Raw genomic sequence first — 21,981 nt, forward strand, 5'->3', positions numbered from 1 at the left:
CCCTAAACAAGTTCATATTGTAGGGTTTTTTTTTTTAAACACTTAGTTATAAATGGTTGAGGTATTTATACTGTTAGCATGAAAGAGATGGGTCTTGGAATCACACACCAAATGAGCAGCCCTGGAAAAGTTTTAGGATTGTCCCAAGAGGGCAAGGAACACTCAGTCAGCAAAGTCACTTACCTCCAAGTCAGCTGACATGAGGACATAAATGATCTGGAGGCCACCCACATCATAGAAGGAGAGAACTGGGTTTTGCCTGGTGGTCCCCTAACTTCCACATGTACTTGGTGGCAACTCCCCCCCACACACACCAATGAACAGCAAAATTGGCCCAAGATTTTGATAGTGATCAGGACAATATAATGAAAATAGTAAGCTAGAAAAATCCTGGCTTGCAGGGAGGTATAAGCATTCCCATTCTTAGTGCTGAGGAGTTTCCTCCTTGGTCCTTATCACTTTTAAGGTATATAAGAGCAATTAAATGGTCTCTAGCTAGAAAAAACAGATTGAAGATTTGCCTGTTTGTAATTGGACTTGTGGAATTTGTTTGGAATTTGAGTTCATCAGTGTTTTCAAATATCCTGAGTGAATACACCAAGACTCAGATGAGCATAGTTGTATCATCTGACAGCTTGTCTTGTGCTCACCAGAAAAAAAAGGCTGAGCTTTTCCTTCTGTGTCTTCTCTCACAGGGGCGGTCTCAGTAACATGCTGTTCCAGTGCTCCTTGCCAGACTCCATAGCCAGTGTTGGTGATGAACCTCGGAAAGTGCTTTTAAGATTGTATGGGGCAATTTTAAAGATGGTGAGTTCAGGGGTCACATGGGAGGGGGTGGTTCACTGACAGTTTCACTCTTTCCTAAGATACTTGCAAAGAGATCCTAAATGCTGTACACATGTACTAAAGATACTTACTGCTTTTATTTTAATTGGGCTGCACATATATCTTTTTGTTTACAGTCTATTAATTGTTATTTTTTAATCTAATATTAATTAGTCAACTAGGACTCTAGAGAAGTCATAAGGTTGGCCTGACTTTGATTTCTGCATTGAACTTTTCATCTCAGACTCAGATGATAGATTCTAACATGAAGGTATTTTAGACTAGTCAGCAATATTTTATCCTATATGTACAATTTGTTAAAACTACTTTTTGTATTGGGTGTTTGCCTGCATGTGTCTGTGCACCAGGTGCATGCAGTGCCTGTGAAGGCCAGAAGAGGGTGCTAGATTCCCATAAGACTGAAGTTTCAAATGGTTGTGAGCTACTGTGTGGGTGCTGGGAATTTAACTCAGGTTCTCTGCAAGAGCACCTGCTCTTACTGTTATTTACTGTTATTAACGTGCTGTTTAAATTGTTTCAGAGTTCTAGAGAACATTATAGTTTACAAAGTGTGACCTCAGTGCAGGTGGATAGTTGGATTTATTAACACTTCTGAGAGTTCTCTAAAGGTTTGATTTGTTAGGTTCGTGATCTTTGTATTTTTTTATTTTGGCTTTTTTGAGGCAGGGTTCCACTCTAGCCCATGATAGCCTGGGACTCACTACATTAGTGTAAACTTAAGTTCCCCCTGTTTTTGCCTCCTGAGTTCTGTGATTACAGACCTGTGCAAACTACAGGGGTTTTGTTTATTTTTAAAATCTATTTTTATGTGTATTGGTGCTCTGCATGCATTTATGTTTATATACCATATATGTGCCTGTGTCCCTTGGAGGCCAGAAGAGGATACCAGATCCTTTGCATCTAGAGTTACAGAATTTTGTGAGCTGCCATGTAGGTGCTGGGAATGGAACTCTGATCCTCTAAAAAAAATCACCAGTGCTCACAACCACAGTGTTATCTCTATGGCCCCAAACTAACTAACCTACTTACTTTCTTTCTCTCTCTCTCTCTCTCTCTCTCTCTCTCTCTCTCTCTCTGTTTTTATGTATCTATTTTGCTTTTTCAAGACAGGGTTTCTTTGTGTAGCCTTGGTTGTTCTGGAACTTGCTCTGTAGACCAAGTTGTCCTGGAACTCAGAGATCTGCCTGTGTCTGCCTCCCGAGTGCTGGGATTAAAGGCATGTGCTCCAGACCACCATTTTAAAGCATAGTTTTTGAAATAATTGATGTCCTTTAGGCACATTTAGTGAATCAGTCTTAATTTTTTTCTCTTTGAGTATCACAGTCTGATGTTCCAGTCTTGATCTTTGTTAGCATTTTCTATTTGAGCAGTACTTTTTGAATATTTTAATAAATAGCTGCTGAAATCACTTGTGTTAAATCTAATTTGATTATTGAATCTGCTTAAGTAAAAGCATTTCTGTTAAAAACAACAACTATTTTATGTGTATGGGCATATTGCCTGAATGTATGTGTACTATGTGTGTGGCTAGTGCCCAAAGAGAGCAAAGAGGGTGGTGGATCCCCTGAAACTGGAGTTACAGGCATGTTGTGAGCTGCCATGTGGATGCTAGGAGTTAAATCCATGTCCTCTGGGAGAGTGGCTAGTTCCTGTAACCACTGAGTATCTCTTCAGCCCCAGTAGAACCATTTTAAATGCTCACAGAATGTTCTTCTATGTGTTACACTAGATCTTTCATTTTCTTTTTTTGAGACAGGATCTCCACACCATAGCCCAAGCAGCTGACCTCAGACTCACAGCAATGCTGTTATCTTGGCTTCCTAAATGCTGGGATTATATGCTAGAGCTACCATGGCCAGCCCATGCTGCAGTGATGAGAACTATGTAATGCTCCTCAATTGTACCTGACAGTTTGTCTAGTATGATTGTCACCACCCAAGTTCATGTGAGTGTCAGGTACTTCAAATGTAGCTGATGACTTGACTTTTTACATCTATTCAAGTTGATACTGTCACATGTAGTTGCAGGTTAGTCTACTGGATAGCTGAACTCTAGAATATGCTGGGTAATGAATTGAGTGACTTTGCAGAAGCCAGCTGCCACCTTTCCCCTATTAAGACTTCACTGTTAATTCTTAGTCATCTGTCCTTTTTTGGAATTGCAAGAGGCTGTTAGTCTTAAGGTAGACAGATACAAGTGTCTGGAAATACAGTTTTTTCAACCAGAATTCTATGCCTCAGTTTATTTTTTGAGAAAACCCTAACTCAAAAATAAATAGCAGAATGTGGGTTAGCAAGGTGGCTTAGCAGGTAAAGGTGCCTGCCACCAAACCCGGTGACTGGAGCTCAATTCCTGGGACCTACACGGTAGAAGTAGAGAACTAAGTCCTGAAAATTTTTCTCTGACCTCCATGTGTGCTTTGGCACATAAGCAGCAGCAACCCACATACTAGAGTAGAATATGTTTTACACATAGACCATTCATATTTGGGGAGAGGTACATTTATCCATTTATTATTTTTTAAATCAGGAAAATGTTAAATAATCTTCCATTCCTGAAGCCATATACCCCAATAAAAGATGGAGACCATGCTTGCCCAACCTCTGAGCAGAAAAGTACATGTGATTTCTTAGCAAGTAAGAAGCACCTACTGCTCAATGGGCACTTGGGGTGTGTGGGGGAGCAGATAGAGGCAGACAGATCTCTGAGTTTGAGGCCAGCCTGCTCTACATAGTGACAGCTAGGGCTGTTACACAGAGAAACCCTGTCTCAAAAAACAACAAACAAAAAACACATACCAAATAGTCTCACATTTTATATAATAGACACTAAAACAATTTTTTGATGAAAAAAATTATTAATTTTTGTTTCATAGATGAGAATCTATTTTCATATAATTAATGTAAGTGTAGTTTTTCCATTGAAGTTTAATAGTAAAGTCATGAACCTACAGCTTCAGATTGCAGCTTTTGCGGGGAGCAGTCATGTCTCAAACTCTGCAGGGTCTAGTGGGGACACTTGCTGCCCATCTGGAGTTTTAGATGTTAATAGTTGTTGGCCATTGGGGATACTGTGAGAACAAAATGAGAGGAATCAAATTCAGGGGTGCTGAAAAATGGCTGTAGTAGAGAGAGAAGAAAGGAGGCTAAGGAACACATGATGAGAACCAAGCCCAGAAAACTTGAGCTTCCACAGCACCGTGCCAGGGCTCTACTACAGATTTTAATTCTTGGCAGACATTTCATTACAATTAAGATTTTTTTTTTTTTTTGGTTTTGTTTCTTCTCTTCTGGAGCTTTCAAATTATGGCTTTTTAGAATGAGTTGAGCAATCATTGAAGGAAATACTTAAGGTCCACAGTGAGGGCTTTGTTGTTACCACATTAATAACATTGCCAAAATTCACACATATATCTGAGAAATTAAGAGTGTCATTACTTTAGTAAATCCTATTGCTTTATTAAACCTCTTCACTAAAGGACAATTTTAATAACAGTAGGATTCAAATTTTCTGTTTTCCTTCCTTTTTATCTCTACCTCATGGAAGGCAATCTTTTGTGTTTGTCCAGACACAAAGTGTGTCCCCAACCAGTTTTGTAAATGCCATGGCAACCCTTAGGGGTTACACCCTACTCTGTCCACAAAGAATGTTAGTTGAAGACTACTGCATATGATAAACTTAACTATTTTTCAGAAATTGTTTTGACCTTTTGCTTAATTATAGGACAGATTTAATTTAGTATGTTCTTTCTTTCCCTTTCCCCATTCTTGTTTTAAGTGTTTTGAGCTTCTTCCCTTCAAGAATCAGATACTAAGTGGAAATATTTCTTAAGCTCATCTTTTGATCAGTAACTGTTTGAAAATGATTTGGTTTAAAATAACTAGCTGCCTCTTAGCCATTTCAAGATTCTAATGTCCTTTATTTCTATAGTGGCATTGAAGTGGCTGCTCTTTGGTGCAGATCTAAGGGTTAGTGCCAGAAAGCCAAGGTAACACCTTCTGACTGGGTTAAGGCCCACAGTGTGTCCTCCCAAACATCTCTCTTCCTATTCCCCTCATTCTCTATTAGATGAGTTACAAGCATACTTCCCAACTGTGTCCTGCAGGTTCTGTTTAGGATCTGTATGTTTTAGGAACTTATATAAAAATCCTGTGTTTAAAAAAGGTGATAAAGTTTCTTTTGAAAATAAGCACAAGATGAGACAAGGGCACATTATACAGTCTTTATAGGAAATTGTTAAACACAAATGTACCTGCTGTTTATAACATGGCAGCATGATGTAGTGGCTTTTACATGACCTATCTTACATTTAAATAAGAGGGGTTTTTGTTAGTTGGACAGGTAATGAAAATAAAACTCAAGTATAGAATTACTGTGAACTGTTTAATAGAAAAATTGAAAAGTAAATAGTTCATCCTTTTCCACTTTGGATGGTGATATAATTATTAGAAGAGAGCTTAGACATCAAAAGCCTGCTCTCAGTGTAACTTGTGGTTTTTCCTCTCTGGTACTGGGAAGGAACACGAGCTCTGCAGCATCCTTTAGCAAAGAAGCAAGTTTAGCTGATTAATAAACAGCTTATTTATCACAAATTGTAGAAGACACAAATGTCAGTATGTATTGTCCATGCAATATACGTTATTCCAGTTGGTTCAGAGGAGTGCCTTGTTCTCCCTCTGTCAGAACAGGAACTGTTAGGCCAGATCCTCTACATGAATGGCCTCACCACTGTGGAAAGCCTGGGCATGAGTATAACACATCAGAGAGCTCCTTCAAGTACTGTCTGCAGAAATGTTTTAGTTTGGTTTTTGAATAACAGAAGGCTAATATTACTGCTTGTTTGAATACTAACTATAATATAATTAAAGGTATCAAGGCACAACGCAGATATGTATCAGTGATCAAAAGATTACAGTTTGGGATTGTCCCTTTTGAATTTAGAGGAAAACAAAATGTCTTATTTTCTCTTAACTACAGTTTAAAAATTAAACTGCAGGAAAATGAAGAATAGCTTGTAGATAATCAGTACAGAACTATTGGCTACTGAAAAATCAGTTGCCCATGAATATTTCTGTGAAGAATTGAAGCACTGAGGCGCCTGGTGGAGAGCCAGGCCTTGGCATTGAGGCCTGGGAACTACCATCTTTTCCTTGTTACATTTAATGTTATTATGAGTTCAAGTTGTTCGGTTAACTTTGCTTTACAAAAAATCCCCTGTGCTTTGAGAACAGTGTAATTATATCTATTTCTGAGGCAGAAGTGAAACACAGTCCCATTATGGGCACCCGTTTGGCATGATAAGCATTTCTTAGCTAATGTTCTCCAGATACAGTTGCCAAATCATACCTATTGTCCTTCAATACCTGCTTTGGTGCCTTTTGGTAACTAAATAAACCACAGACTGACGTGTCTAATTTTGGTCTATTCAAAGTGTTTTTGTCTTGCTGGTTGTAAATGTTTGGGATTATAGCACAAAGCCAATGCAGATCCAGTCTCTGGAATGATGACTTGACTACAGCCTACCCCTCTCTGGGAAAGAATATGTTGGGGGAGTGAAGGGTGTGGGGGGGTAATGTACCACTTTAGCTGTGTGCATGTGTTCTCTGCTGCAGGCTTGTCCATGCGATCGTGCCTGGAGCACTCTGGTTTCCAGGTGACAGACACGATTCACGGTATAGTATGAGATCTCTGAAGTTGGAGCATTCTCTACAGCTTTCATTTCTCTCTTTAGTTTTGGATTCAAGAAATGCTTTTTAAAAAGAAAATTGTAATGCTTGTTAAGTAGCACCAGCTACAGTTTGTGCTGTGCTTAAAGAGGTGTAGTGATTTAAGATTTCAAATGTTATATATTGAAATATTACCTTTCTTTTTGCTTTTTTTTTTGTTCAAGGCAAACCAGACCCATATCTTCTGTTTCCTCAGTAGAAAATGATAAACATTTAGTAATCTTCAAAATTCATGGCTTCAATTTGAGAATGCAGTTGAGGTACTCAGGTTCTTCTTCAGCTGCAGCATACTACGCACATGTATCTATTGGGAGTGGGGACATTTTTCTTCACCCTCAGCACCTCACGTCATGGCACCAGTTCCTGTATGAAGTGTAGCAGTGCTGACCCAACCTGGAATATGCTGGACTGGAGAGGAGACTCCTGGGGAAAAAAGTTGCTTGCAAACCCTTCAAAATGCAAGAAGTGTTAAGTCAGCTGTCAAGTTGATTGGAAAAAGATCTGAACCCTGAGAATGTCCTAAAGGAGGATTCAGTCTCTGGCTTCCACTTGCCAGCATTGACATATGTCCCCAAGGCCTCTTAGAGGCGCTAATCTGCCATCCACATTCATTAAGTCACCTATATTAAAGGTAACTAATGTCCAGGAAGGTAGGCTAGATAATAAGAAGATACGTTCATAGAAATGACCTGTTTAGATTCTAAGAGGTAATTATATAAACTGCACTTTAAACCATTGCTTTGAGAACCTGTTCTGTTATTAAACAATTTTTTTTTTTATTTCTCCATTGAAATCAAGGAGGGAGAAAGTCTATCTATGACCCATGATAATAGAGAAGTACACATGTCAGCAAGTGGATCAGTGAGTAAAAGCACCCCCCAAGTTTAATGAAATGAATTTGATCCCTAGAATCCATGGTGGAAGAAGAGAAGTGATACCTGAAAATTGTCTTCTGACTGCCACAGGGACACCATGGATTGTGAGCTTCTAAATTCATACACACACATGTTTATATACATAGTAATAAAAAGTAAAAATATGTTAGTTTAGTCACATGGCTTTGTGAAGACCCCAACGCTTGTGTTGTTTGTGGTTTTTGTTTTTCCTAGCCTCCCTTGGGATGGAACATTAGCATTAATTAGTAGCAGGGACAAAGCAGGATTATGGTGACTAGGGATTACAACAGATGTTGCCTTCCATGTTAAGATGTCTCTTGTCAGGCATGATGGTACAAGGCCTTTAATATCAACATTCAGGCAGCAAGAGGCAAGCAGATCTCTGAGTTCTAGGCCAGCTAGGAACATAATAAGAGCCTTTCTCAAAAACTATTGCAAAAAATAAGTGATAACCCCCCCCCCAAAAAAAAATGATGTCACCCAGAGTGTGGTCGGCTAGCTGGGACAGAGACTATAAGTCTTCAAAGCCAGACCTGGGCTGTATAGTAATGAAGCCTAAGCCACTAGGAGACAAGTTCTCCCTTCTCTCTTGGGATCCTAGTGGACCATATAGTAGGAATGCTCAGATTCTGCTTAGTCCTGCATTGGGTGTTGGGTGTTTTACCAGACTAAACAGACTAAACAGTTGGGTTATTCTTTTAAGCTTATATAGGTCCATTTTAAAAGAGAGACTTGTGGAGTCTTTTGTTAAGAACTGGCCAAAATAAAATTTATTAAAGTCAATTTGTTTTATGTGATGGTTTCAGTGAGTTTAGAGACAGAAACTTGTTCTAGTATGGAATAATTGCTAACTAAAAATAGATACTGTGTATGCATGTGAATGCTGGGGATTGAGCCCAAGGCCTCCCCTGTGCTACATAAGAGTTCTGCTACTGAGAGCTATCCTTTAAAAGTAGCTAACGTTAAACAGTAGCAAATTTAAATTAAGTGGCCTGTCACCCTATGTTCCAGCTCTTATTTGTATACAACTCACTGTACACAGCCCTGGCTGACCTGGAATTCACTATGTAGACCAGTGTGACCTTGAACTCAGATATGTGTGATTTGTGTCAGATAAAAGCTTCTAAGTAGTAGACTGACATGAAGTGAAAATGGAAGTCCTCTATTCTCTCATTTTAGCTGGCAGAATTTATATTTTAAATTTAAACAAGATCAATAAAAAAAAAAAAATCTTTGCAGGGACAGGAAAGACCAGTTATTGTACTTGCAGAAGGCCTAGGGCTCAGGTCCTTGCACTTAGGGGATGGCTCAGACACAGTCAAGTGTAACTCCAGTTCCAGGGCATCCAACACCTGGCTTCATCAGGCATTGCATACACATGTTCAAATCTACACTCAAACACATATGTATATGTGGGTTTTTTTTGTTTGTTTGTTTGTTTTTTGTTTTTTTGAGACAGGGTCTCTGTGGCTTTGGAGGCCATCCTGGAACTAGCTCTTGTATACCAGGCTAGTCTCAAACTCACAGAGATCCACTTGCCTCTTTCTCCCAAGTGCTGGGATCAAAGGCATGCGCCTCCACCGCTTGGCTAGAATAAAAAGCTTTTAAAACCACAAATAAGCAGATATTATCCAGCAGGAGGCTCAGTGTATATAAGCATTTGCTATGTTCAATACACACAGATAATAAAATAATGTTAAATTTAAGTTTTATAACTTGAAAGGTAATTTCAATTTCCAAGTTAGTTGGAGGAAAATGGGAAGTTGTGCTAAATGTTTATACTGTGTATTTTAATTCTTGCCTTAAATAAAATATGCCACAATTGTAAATTTCTATAGATTCTAAAGCTTTAATATGCTTCCTGTCTTCTGGTCAGTCTTTGGGACCCTCACAGAGTAGGTGTCTCACACAGAGTAGGCCTGCATGATGTACCTTAAGAGGTATCTGACTTTAGTATTCATGAGTTCATGCCCACCTGTTTTCCTGCTTTGAGATTCCTGTCCCTTCTCCTGGGTTTCAGCTCATTCTGTACTGAGGAAACAGAACATGGGACTGCAGAAGTCCATCTTGCCTTTGCGATGGTGCTCTTATGTTAAATCATAGGTTCATTTGGAACGGGATGGAGTGGGTGAGTGGGGAAAGTAGCAATGGAATTTATGTTCACTTCTTGTAACGTACTACTAAAAAAAGAGTGTCCTGGGACTAAGCTAGTTTATGTTAGGTAAAGTGACTTGTTTTGGAGAGCACCATTAGACAGGGAAAGGACTTCTGTTATCTAACAACCTGTTAACTATCTCCCTGAGATCCAGTTAGAGCAGTAACAGCATAGGAATAACTGTAGTCATTTAGGGTTTTGTACAGGTCAAATCCCGTTACATCAAATTTCATAGGATATGAAAATTCCTTGTTTGTTCCAACTTTCTACAGAGTATTAGTATGTGATTATCAGAGCAAGGAACTTGTTTTATTCTTAATGTTCCTTGAAGGAAAAAAAGCACAAAGACCCTTAAAGAGACATTTAGCCCCATTTGATCTCCTGATTCACAAGCAGCCAATTCCCTCGTTCTGGGACATGAACAGCCAACCAGGTAACTCCTGAGCGTGTTTGCCATGTTCAGCACAGCACAGCATAGTGCTCTACTTGCCCACACCGGGCACAGGAAAAACACATCAGGATTTTCTTTGTACTTTGGGGGAACACTAACTATAATTCATTAGGAACCCATAGATTCCTTGAGATAGACTGCTTTGTAAGAGTCAAGCAACGGTGCCACCGCCAGAGTGCTCTGGGTATGAGGAGCAGTAAAGCTTTCTGACAGAGTCACTCTCTCCTCAGGTTAACGTTATCAGCAAAGAGCTTAGGGGTTATTGTTATATTTTGTTTTTTGTCTTTCATTATAACGGGATTTAACCTGTAACATCTAGATTTTCATCAGAGAAATGCAGATTACACAAATGAAAATATCATACCCTGTTTGTACTGACTGCCCTGTTTCAAATGTACTCACCTGCATGTTATGTTTAGTATTTGCATATGTGTAAATACAAGTGTTAGGAACCTTTTGCAGTTTATTTTGTCTGCTTTTATAAAGAAGTAAGAAATATACTTTTTTTTTTTATACCAAACACATTAAGATACCTGTGGAATGTTATTTGGTGTATGATGGTGAAAGCAGTTGCTTTAAATCACAGGGTGTTTTGAATGCTGCTAGAGTAGCCAGTGTTGCTTAACGTGGCATTTTTTTTTCCTATCCACACTTTCCACCCTTGGTACAGGTGTTTTTGATAAAGCTGTGGAATGGCAAGGTATGTTTTTTTTTTTAATGGGATGTTCAAGAATCTGTTAGCTTAAAGTTCTTTTACAGAGGTTTCCTTACAGGATTCCTTTTGAGTTTGGCTCAAATAAACCTGATATAATTGTAACAACAGTTTTGAAGGCAGCTGAGGATACATTTTGATACAACCTTTAAATTTATGATTTGGTTTTTTTTTTTCCCCTTTCCCCTTACTGAAAGACAGTGTTTTATTTGAAAGCACTTGGGGTTGGGGGTGGTTTGGAAATATGTGGCCTGTAAGGAGTAGTCCAAGCTCTTTGCCATGCCATGGCCCAGTATTTAGCTACTGCTAGCTTGGTTGCCACCAATTTTCAATTTCATGAGGACAGTGTAAAAGTAGCCCCTAATGTAACAGTTATTAGGTAATCCTACTAAGGCTTTGTTAAATGCACAGTCCTCTGTTTGCTAGAGGAAAAATTGAGATTGAACTTCCACTGGTTAGAGCAAAGGGCTAGTCTGAGCAAGTGGCAGGTGTGCAGAGCTCACTCTAACTTACCACCTGCTTAGTGCTTTCCTCTCTGTCCACCATTTTCTGCTGCCTGCAGCCCTCCACAAGTGTGTTGACAGCTCTATTTTGCAGGTTCCCTTGAGAGAACCACATAATTTAGGCAGAGCTTTAGAAGGCCCGACTAGAAGAGAGCACTCTAGTGACTTTCCTCTAACAATGAAATTGTGAAAGGTACATGGGGACAGTCACCAGCAACACATCCCTTTCTTTGTAAAAAGATGAAGCACTTTGAAGGTGTTGGCACAAGTGCTGGAGACTGCCAGTGCCTTTAAACTACGCCGGTCACCTGGGGGGCCAAAAAGCCCTTGTTAAAGAACTGAGGTGTTTTGTGAACACCGGTTCTGTGGTTGCAAAGTTAGTGTCTGCTCAGTGTGCTCCATCTCACCGGAAGTGTTTGCTTTTTCTCATTCATAGAGGTCCTGTAATAAAGAGGGATCCGAACAAGCTCAGAATGAAAATGAATTTCAAGTAAGTAATTGAGTCCATTCTCATCTGCATGAGCTGTAAACTGGTTGAGTCCAGCCTTACCAAATTGTGGATTGGCAGGCCTGGTCTCTGTCATTGGCACCTTCTAATCTTTGATCTTTCTCAAAAGGGTTCTGGACCAGTTGGAGCCAGCTCACTGAGGCTGAGCCATAAGGGGCTTCCAAACTCCAGAGGGTAGGGAGTCAAATTGTCTGTGGTGGCAATTTCTAGACAGTGTTTGAGATGCAAGCTTAGGAAATAAATCTCTGATACTCTGATGTGGAGGCACCTGGCTTCTCTGGCAGTGTCTTACCACTTCCAGATGTTCCCACACCATCATTAGGAAGTAGATCACTGCCCAGTTGTCTCACTGGCAATCTCCTCTTGAGGAAGTGGCAATGCTTGTCTTGGGTATGGTGGACAGGTTGGAAAGGCTTCTTTCCAGATTCTGAAATAGATAACAACACTAAAAAGTGTACATTCAAGGGACTTTTGAGACTTTAGGTGTGTAGTGAGTAGTGCAGAGTGGTCATCTTGTGAGTATTCTCTTGTGTGTTTAGGCTTATAAAGAAGGGGTACTTGTGTGTATAAGATGGTTAATGTGACATAGCTAGCAGGCCACCACTGGGAACTATTGAACTGGGAGATGGTGCTTCCTGCTTCCCCCGTTACGTCACAGCTGCAATAGCAACCCAGTAGCAGAGCCCTCATCCCAGCAGTACCCTGCTTTGCCTGCTGGCATCACATTCTTGTTTGTTCCTCCATTGGGTTTCAGATACCATTGTCAAAGACAATCACAGCTTCACCTTCCCTTCCTTCTCAGGATCTGCTCCACAGGGAATCTGACTTTACCTGTAAATCTTAGGGGTTGGTGTGTACATAGTTGATTACTGAGTATGAAGGTGTTGATTTCCATTCCTCATTGAGTCCCTTTAATATCTCACCTCCTTGGTGAGATGACTCAGCAGGTAAGGATGATTGTTGTCAAGTCTTCTCACCTGTGTTCTATCCCCAGAACTCACATGATAGAGAGAACCAACTCCCACAAATTGCCCTCTGACCTCCACTGTATATGTACACACATAGAAACACGTGCATACATAAATGCAAAAATAATTGTCCTGACTATTGCTCCATGTCCCATAGGACCTTCCCTTGTGCCCTCTGTGAAAGAGGTTGTTTTCTATCCAGCCACTCACATGTGGGGCTGCTGTCTGCTTCTTCCATCTGTATCCAAACATTTGCTAACAGAAACCCCAGCTCTTTAAGGCTCACATGCTGCTCCCCTCCCCTTCACCCTGGTCTCTGGGTTGTCTGCTTATTGCCTTCTTTATGTCAAGTTCTACAACAACCTGTTGGGAGTCCATTCCTTCTCCTGTCATCATTCAGTGGCCCAGATAGTCTGTTCTCCACTGTATCCCTCCTTCTGGTATCTTCTCCAATAAGTGTACCCTGTCTCCAGAAGGTGGTAGGAACCTTCTTTGCATGTAGGACTTCAGCACTCCACCTCTGCTAACCTACCAGTTTGCTTTGACTTCTTGGAGATCTGTATAGTTCAGACATTGCTGCCTTCCATCAGCCCTCCTATCAGCCCACTTTCTAATGCTTCAGCTATTCATTCTGTATATAGTGTTCTCCCTGAATGTGTGCTTCCACTGCATACGAGGACAGGGCACCGGAACACATTACAGATGGCTGTGAGCCACCATGTGGTTGCTGGGAATTGAACTCAGGATCTGTGGAAGAGCAGCCAGTGCTCTTAACCTCTGAACCATTGTTCCAGCCCCCTCCCCCTCAACTATGCTTTTAAGGCCTTCTCTATATATCCTCACTTTTTTCTTGTACTTGTCTCTTCTGTGCTTACATTTAACACCTGCCATGCTGAACCTAACCACCTCAGTGCTTGCTTTCATTGTACTGTACCCACAACCCCTGAACTGTTGAACTCTAGAGAATCACACAGTTGGGAGAGCTGGTACTCCACCTCAAGAGGGCTTGCTGCATGGTGGCCTGCTGAGCTTCACCCTTTGGTTTGCTTTTGGATTCTAAGGTTTGTTTCAGGTGCCCGTTTTCTCTTCCAGCTTTCCTGTCCCCACCCTAGGCATGCAGTATGAAGCTCTTTCTTGATGCTCATCCCTTGTCTGACGTCTTTTACTTCAAGTCCTATTCTTTTATGCCATCTTTTCCACTGGCTATCCCTGAAGGGGGAATCTTTGTCTTGCATTCAGCATGTCCATTGTCATCATCCTCTATTTCTTCTCCAGGGAGCTAGGTATTGTGGTGGATGTGTCCTCTACCTCAGTGCAATCTCTGCTGCTGCTGCTCCTGATGACGTTTCTAGTTTTCTTTTAAAAAATGATTTTTTTTTTTTAAAATTTTAGTCTTTTCTAAGTCTTAAGTTTTAGGGTCTTTGTTTTAAAACTGATTCATTCCTGTAATTGTAGTGCTTGGAGGCAGAAGCAGAAAGATTACTATGAGTTTGAGGTCAGCCTGGGCTGTGTAGTGAGATCTTATCTAAAACTTCCCCCCACCTCAGTTTGTGCTGGGGTTTGAACCCAGGACCTCCCTGTCTCTAGGTGGGAGTAGCAGCACATGACTGCAACACCAGCATGTGACTGACGTGCTCAAGCAGGAAGATAATGAGTTCAAGGCCAGGATTACATAGACCCCGTTTCAATTAAACAAAAGATGGATCTGGTAGCACAGGCCTGTAGTCTCAGCTACTTGGAAGGCTGAGGCAGGAGAATCACCAGTTGACCTACAGAGAGAGTTCAAGGCCAGCCTGGTCATTTCTTTTTTGTTTTTCTTTTTTTTTTTTTCCTTTGTGATCCTGTTTCACAATAAAAGGTGAAGAGCAGAATGCTGGAGAAGTGGCTCAGAGGTTAAGGGCACTGGCTGCTGTACAGAGGACCTAAATTTGGTTCTCATCGCCTACATGGTAGCTCACAACCAGCTATAACTTCAGTTCCTGAGGATCTGACACCTTTTTTCTGGCCTCTGCAGGCAGCAGGCATACATATGCATAGGCATACACAGTCATAATACCTACATATTAATAAATGCAATTTTTAAAAGAAAAAGCAAGTTGGGGTTATAGTCTAGTAATAGAATACTTGCCCGATGTTATGATAGCAAGCACACACATACCCAGCTTTTTCACGTAAGTTCTGGGGACCAGCTTAGAGTTTCATGCATGCATGGCAAGCATTTCACTGACTGGGTCCTTACTTACAGAAGTGATACTTTATAGATATAATGGAAAGTCTAAATTTGTTTTCATCGCCCATCTGAGTGTCTTTCTTCTGTTCACCCTTTCCTATCTAAAACTTGTCCCTATCATTCTTCTGAAGCTCTTGTTTTTATCACCAGCAACTACATTGTGAAGTCCAGTGGCAACTTTGCATTCCTCCTGTTTAACCCTCAGTGGCATCATTGGCCATTTCAGCTCCTCTTTCCCATTCTCTTCCTTCCACTGCCCAGTTCTGAACTGGTTGTTTGCAAGTGGTAGGTAACATGAAATGTTAGAGCTTTTGGTTCTTTGGCCCTTTTAGAAGACAATGTTTTGGTATGTTATCTAGACTCTTAGTCTAGTAGAGGACTAGGCTGTACATGTTGCTTTCTAATGAGATGGAGTAGTAAATGTAAGGGAGCATTGTACAGTTGTGAGACTGAGTGTTAATGGATATAATGTTTGGTTGTGTGTGTTGCTAGGGAAATGCTATTTTTGAGGGGGGCGGTGTTGGTTTTTGTCTTTTGAGACTGGGTTTTTCTGTCTAACTCCAGCTGTCTGGTTCCCTCTGTAGATAACACTGGCTTCTGCCTCCTGTCAATGCTAATTTTTAAAAAAAATTTTCATTCCTTTGTAATTTCATATATGTATATAATGTATATAATGTATCATTAGATTTTTAAAAATTTTTTTCTTTGGGTGATTTGCATATGTATGTATGTACATGTGTATATATATGTACCCCCTGGGTGTGCCTGGGGCCCTCAGAGGTCAAAAGAGGGTGTTGAGTCCCCTGGAACTAGAGTTAAAGATGATTGTGAGCCATCGTGGGGGTGCTGGGAATGAAACCAAGGTCTTCTAGTAGAACAATAAGCGCTCTTAACCTTGGAGCCATTTCTATTTCTCCATTTCCTACATAATATATCTCAATATGTTAACCCTTTATTCCCTTTGCACTCCTCCAGACCCCACCCATACATCTTCTTCCCACCTTCTTGTCCCCTCTTGAGTCCAGTTAGTACTGCCTGCATGCACTTGGATGTGGGCCGTCTGTTAGAGCATGGGTAATCAGGCAGGGCCCCATACTTGGAGAAAATTGACTCTCCCTTCCCCTAACTTCCCCAATAACTGCTAACAATCCTCAGCTGAAAGTGGTATCTTGTAAGCTGCTACCCCTGTGATAGAATGTTGATGGACTTGAGCTTGTGCAGGTCTTTCGTAGATAAGCACAGCTGCTGTAAACTCATGAGTGCAACAGACATGTTGTCATGAACACAGCTTTTTATAGTGTCCCTGCTTACCACCTAGCGTTCTGTTCTTTCAAACTCCTCTCCTTGATGTTTCCTGAGCTTGAGGGGCTCTTACTGATCTGATTGTTGCAAGGCCATTGCCCTAGTGGGGGAGTTCTCAGGAACAGCCCCCCCCCCTTTTTTTTTTTTTTTTTTTTTTTTGCTTTGGGCATTTACTCAGTGCACAAGCTTTCAGTGTATGTTGCTAAACATGGTCCTGGTCCTGTCTGTCCTGGTTGCCCTATTCTAGCTACAGCCACACTGCCTCACAAACCCTTCACTGCACCAGACTTCCTCCATCAGGACAGCTCATAGCTCATTTGTACCCTGTACTCTTGGATCCTGGGCCAGTTCAGTGTTGTCTGTTTAGAAATCCCTGCCCTTTCATAACTTGGCTTTCCGGCCTTCTGTCCCTTCATAGCCTTGACTTTATTCATTTCCTGTTTCTCTATGTAAGTTTTGTACAGATGGAGCCTGTTGGGGCCTATTCTTTGGTTCCCTGTTATTTCTGTTTTTGTTTATTTGTTTTATGTATGGTTTTTCAAGACAAGGTTTCTCTGTGTAACAGTTCTGGCTGTTCTGGCTTCCACTTTGTAGACCAGGCTGGCCTCTGCCTCCCTAGTGCTGAGATTGAAAGTGTGTGCCATCACTGCCTGGCCACATTTTGTGTTTTGAATGAGTGAATTAGAAAAATTTTATTTCTGAAACCAAAGTAAATAGTTGAGGTATTGATTTCTCCAAAAAGTAGCACTAGCCTATGGCTGACCCAGATGGCAGTGTGGAGGAGTGGGCTGTGGATCAAGCCCTGGTTCAGCCCTCTGCTCACTTGCTTCAAGTAGCCACCAGGAAGACCACTGGGGGGGGGGCTTATAGTGCTTGTATCTCTGTCTTGGCACCATGTCTATGGTTTTTTGTTTTTTATTTTTTAAGATTTATTTATTTAGTATGTATAGCGTGTTCTGCCTCCATGTACACCTGTTGGCCAGAAGAAAGCATCAGATCTCATTACAGATTGCAGATGGCTGTGAGCCACCATGTGGTTACTGGGAATTGAACTCAGGTCTTCTGGAAGAACAGCCAGTGCTCTTAGCCTCTGAGCCTTCTCTCCAGCCCCTGGCACCGTGTTTATGTGTAGGCTGATGGGCCCTGCAGGAGTTTAGACAGAATTTTAATCCAGGTCCCAGTGACAGTGACATTACACACAAACACACATAGATGCTAAACTCACTGAACTTTAAATCTACATATGAGATTAGGTATTGTGGTACTAACCAGGAAAGGCTGGCAAGATGGCTCAGTGGGTGAAAGCATTTTACCTATAAGCCTAATGACCTGAGTTCAGTCTTCAGTGCCCAAGTAGAAAGAAAACTAATTCCTGGAAGGAAGTTGTCTTCTGACCTCCATATTGTGGCATGTGGGTAGCCACATATGTACAAGCATACATTCTCTCTCTGTCTCTGTCTCTCTTTCTCTCTGTGTCTCTTTGTGTGTGTGTGTGTGTGTGTGTGTGTGTGTGTGTGTGTGTGTCTGTCTGTCTGTCTGTCTGTCTGTCTGTCTGTCTCTTTCTCATACCCAGCTTGTACAAAGCTCTGGATTCCATCTGCAAGCATTGCATAAACTGAGTATGGTGGTTCACATTTTTTAATCCTAGGATTAAGGAAATAGAGGAAGGAAGATCAGGAGAGGTTCAGGTTAGCTATAACTAGTTCAAGATCAGTTTGTAAGAGACTTCCTCAAGGAAAAATGTACAAAATTTTAACATTTCAGACTTAAGGAAGACATAGGATTGGATGTGTGTTACACAGTTCAACCCTCATGATCATTTTATTATCTCTGAAGTGTGGAAGGTTGGAAAAGAAACTTTAATCTTATAAATTCTGGATTTTTTTAGACAAAAGATTAGATTGGAAGTTAGAAAGTAGAGGTGTTGGGGGAGTTCTACAGATGGCATATATAGCTACAAGGAGCTATACCTGGTAGATTGCCTGCTCTAGAACTGACCCCAGGATCCTCTTGTTCAGTTATGGTCAGGCTCTGCTTGCTTTTGCAGTTTCCACTGTAGGAGGCGCCGAGGAGACTGCTCCCAGCCCACAGGGGAGAGGACTACAGCAGAGGACATCTTGAGGGCCTTCGCTTGAGCTCCCCTGAGAGTCTCTGCAGTATCGGGCTTCAGGTCAGACAGGGCTGCAGTGACTATGTCTCCTAAGCCAATGTGTTAAGAGGGTCAGATGAGCAATGAAAACATTTCATCTGCTAAACAGAGGTATTTGGTGTTATCAAAAAAGATATAAATCTATGTGATACCCAATTCCTTATCTGATCAAATTAATATATGTATATTGTCAAATACACACACTTGCAATTAGTAAATATAGATTGAACTTTGAATGGTATGATTAAACTTAATATAGGGATTATACAAGTTATAGTTTAGCTGTAATTGTGGGGAATTAGGAATGAGCATTTGTCCTCACACCAGTGAAATGGCTGATTTCTGATTTTGTGTACTTTGACACCTTTGGAAACAACTTTACTCTCTTTTGTCTTATTAGCTATAGTATTTTACCATTGCCTAATGAACTTGTCCTCAGTTTCTGAGTTCAATTTTTGTTTTTTTGTTTTTTTTTTTTTTTTTAACCTTTGGAACTGAGGTCTGAACATAGGACACTTGTACTTGCTAAGCAAGTACTCTACCACTGAGCTAAATCCCCAGCCCTCCTGAGTTTTGTAATATCAGTGCTCTAAGCATGTTTCTCTGGAATCATTTCCCCCACTGCACATTTCTTAACAAGGGTATCAAAATCACCTGAAAGCTGGGAAGGAGGGGAAGAGTTGTGTTTTTGGAATAGCAACCCCCTATTGGTGTGGGATTGAGGCCAAGTGAGACACACAGTAGGTAGAGGCGCTAATACACAGGTCTGGCTGCAGACCCCATAAGGTAGTAGGGGAGAACCAGTCCCATGATGTGTAAGTGCCTGCACACAGAAAATAAAAAAACATTTTGAAATTTAGTGAAACTGAGCTATGATCTAAGACAATACATGGGTAAAGTTATCTGAGTGTCAAGGGCCCCTTTCACCCTGCCACTCTAACTCATGACAACTCACATGCTCTAAATTGCTATTTTGGAAGTGACTGAGGAATGAATGTGAACTGGGAAAAATGGATGGGTTTTGAAATCATAATTATTATAAAGCCATGAGTTATGAGGACTATAGATAGAAAATGGAGGGAGGAGACTGGAGAGATAGATATCTCAGTGGTTAAGAACATTTGTTTCTCTTTCAGAGTACCCAGGTTCAAGTCCTACTATCTAATTGGTGGCTCACAACCATCCAAAACTCCATTCCAAAGGGATCCAATGCCTTCTGACTTCTCAGGGAGCAGGCCATGCAAATTGTGCACATATATTTATGCAGAGAAACACTCATACACACAACGTAAATAACTATGAAGAGCATAGCAGTTTCAGAGAATTTAGCAATAACAAGAATTAAAACTCAAAACCTGGAACCCACAGACTAGGCAGAAGACCTTTGGAGCATTCAAGCCCACTAGGCACTCAATGGAGAACCAGGTCATCTTCATCAAAGTGGATGGTGGTGTCTTTGAGAGGCCAATGGTGATACTCAAACAGTTAGGTTGTAAAGTAAATAGATACAGTAAAAGCAGTGGTTCTTAACAATACAAGTAGTCCTTAAGCCAGTGACTTGTTTTGGGAAGCATTGTTTGACATGTGAAAGAACGTTTATTAGCAGATAACCCGCTGTCTCCTGAAGATAGAATTTACATGGTAACAGCACAGGAATAACCACAGGCATTTAGGACTGTGCACAGGTTGGGGCTGTGGTGTAGTTCCATTAGGTAGCAATCTTACATAGCATGTAATAAATCCTGGGTTGGGTCCCCTGTCCCAAATAAAGTGAGCATGATGGCACAAGCCTACAATCCAGCAGAGGCAGGAGAATCATCTGCTGTATAGGTAGTTCATGGCCAGCCTGGACTATCAGAGACTTTCTCAGAACAAGAAAACAAAAAATGTTATCCCACCTTTTTTAGTAGGATAACATTTTTAAAATTTGTCTTAAAGCATCTTTTGAAAGTATTAATATTTAATATTGGCTTATAAAACTTTTTCTTCTTTACTTGGAGGGAAAATTGTATTTTTAGTATTAGTGACCTAAATTGAGTGTGTGTTTGTGTGTGTGTGAGAGAAAGAGAGAGAAAGAGAGAGAGAGAGGGAGAGAGGGACAGAGAGAGAGAGGAGAATCATTGTCCATGTCAAAGAGTGGCCTAGAGGCCTGGAGGAACCTGATCTTGAGAAAGCACTTCCTGCCAAGGAAAACACTAATACCTGCTCCGTTCACATCTATTCTAGGGGGCCGAGGCGATGGTTCTGGAGAGTGTTATGTTTGCCATTCTTGCAGAGAGGTCACTTGGGCCAAAACTCTATGGCATCTTTCCCCAAGGCCGACTGGAGCAGTTTATCCCGGTAAGGCTATATAAACCATAGGCAAGAGGAGGACTTCATTCCTCCTAGCAGAAAAAGCCTGAAATCCTGTCATTTGAAATTTTAAATGGGATTTATAAACATCAGTAATAGTGAATTGGAGATAGCTCAGCAGCCATGAACTCTTGTTCCATTTCCGAGGATCCAGGTTCAGTTCTTAGTACTGACTCACAATCATCTGTGTCTCCAGTTCCAGAGGATCCAACACTCTTATTACCTCTGTGGATACCAGGACATTCACATGGTGCACAGATACAAATGCACTTAAAACAGTCATAGGAGTGGCCCTGAATCTCTTGGTTGCATTATTTATCTTGTGCTTGATTTAATTTTGTACTGTTTTGTTCCTTGTGGCCCTAGGAGCAGTAGGTTAAAACACAGTTTAAGTGTGTGATAGGCTTAAACTATCTAGCTTTGCTAAATACACTATATGGTTACAGTAGCCTAAGGATACATATCTGGGAGTGTATTCCTTTTGCTAAGTGTTTGTTGCTTTTGTTTGTTTTGATTTTCAGGACAGGTTTCTCTGTATAGCCCTGGCTGTCCTGGAACTCTTTGTAGACCAAGCTGGTCTGGAACTCACAGAGATCCACCTACTTCTGCCTCCTGAGTGCTAGGTTTAAAGGTGTACACCACTACAACCAGCTATAGTGGCATTTTTTAAAGCTGAGTGAACTTCCCTTAGAAGTCCTTAGTATCTGACTAGTAGAAGTGGATTCCCCATCTATATAATAGCATGCTTGTTGACAATGCTGTGGAGAAGATTACAGAATTGAAGAGACTGGTTTCCATGAATGGTTCTTAGTGCTAGGTGTCAAATACCTTCCAACTATATTTACACTGATTTGGTAGAATCTCCTTCACCATGAAAGCTGTTCTCTGTGAGAGAGCTGAGTGTTATTCCTGTTCAGTGCAACAGAAAGTGAGGCACTGAGGAATGAAGTCCCTGTTACCAGTAAGGTTTTTCCCCGCCGGTCTGGTCCCACCACCATGCCAGCCCCAATTAATACACAGAGATCCTGTGTTAGGTATAATGCTGTTGGCCCATTACTTGTTTCTTATCGGCTAGCTCTGCCTTAAGTATTAACCCATTTCTATTAATCTAAGTATTTCCACATGGACTCATCTTACCAGAGAGTGGACCTGGACCTCTGTTCTCCAGTCTCTATATGCTGAC

The 21,981-nt window shown here is 41.0% G+C and overlaps 1 protein-coding gene across 3 annotated transcripts in view; it reads left to right on the top strand.

Moving 5' to 3' along the window:
* Chka (choline kinase alpha) overlaps positions 1-21,981 on the top strand; it is a 44,903-nt gene that overhangs the window by 12,692 nt on the left and 10,230 nt on the right. Inside the window, exons 2-5 of one of the 3 annotated variants that reach the window (XM_051193524.1) lie at positions 696-807; positions 10,745-10,774; positions 11,726-11,779; positions 20,673-20,786. In XM_051193524.1, coding sequence (XP_051049481.1) covers positions 696-807; positions 10,745-10,774; positions 11,726-11,779; positions 20,673-20,786 — 310 coding nt within the window. The remainder of the gene's footprint in view (positions 1-695; positions 808-10,744; positions 10,775-11,725; positions 11,780-20,672; positions 20,787-21,981) is intronic. The other 2 variants (XM_051193525.1, XM_051193526.1) reach the window with 2 other exon arrangements.

Source organism: Phodopus roborovskii, unplaced genomic scaffold, assembly GCF_943737965.1.
Source record: "Phodopus roborovskii unplaced genomic scaffold, PHOROB, whole genome shotgun sequence".
NCBI lineage: Eukaryota > Metazoa > Chordata > Mammalia > Rodentia > Cricetidae > Phodopus > Phodopus roborovskii.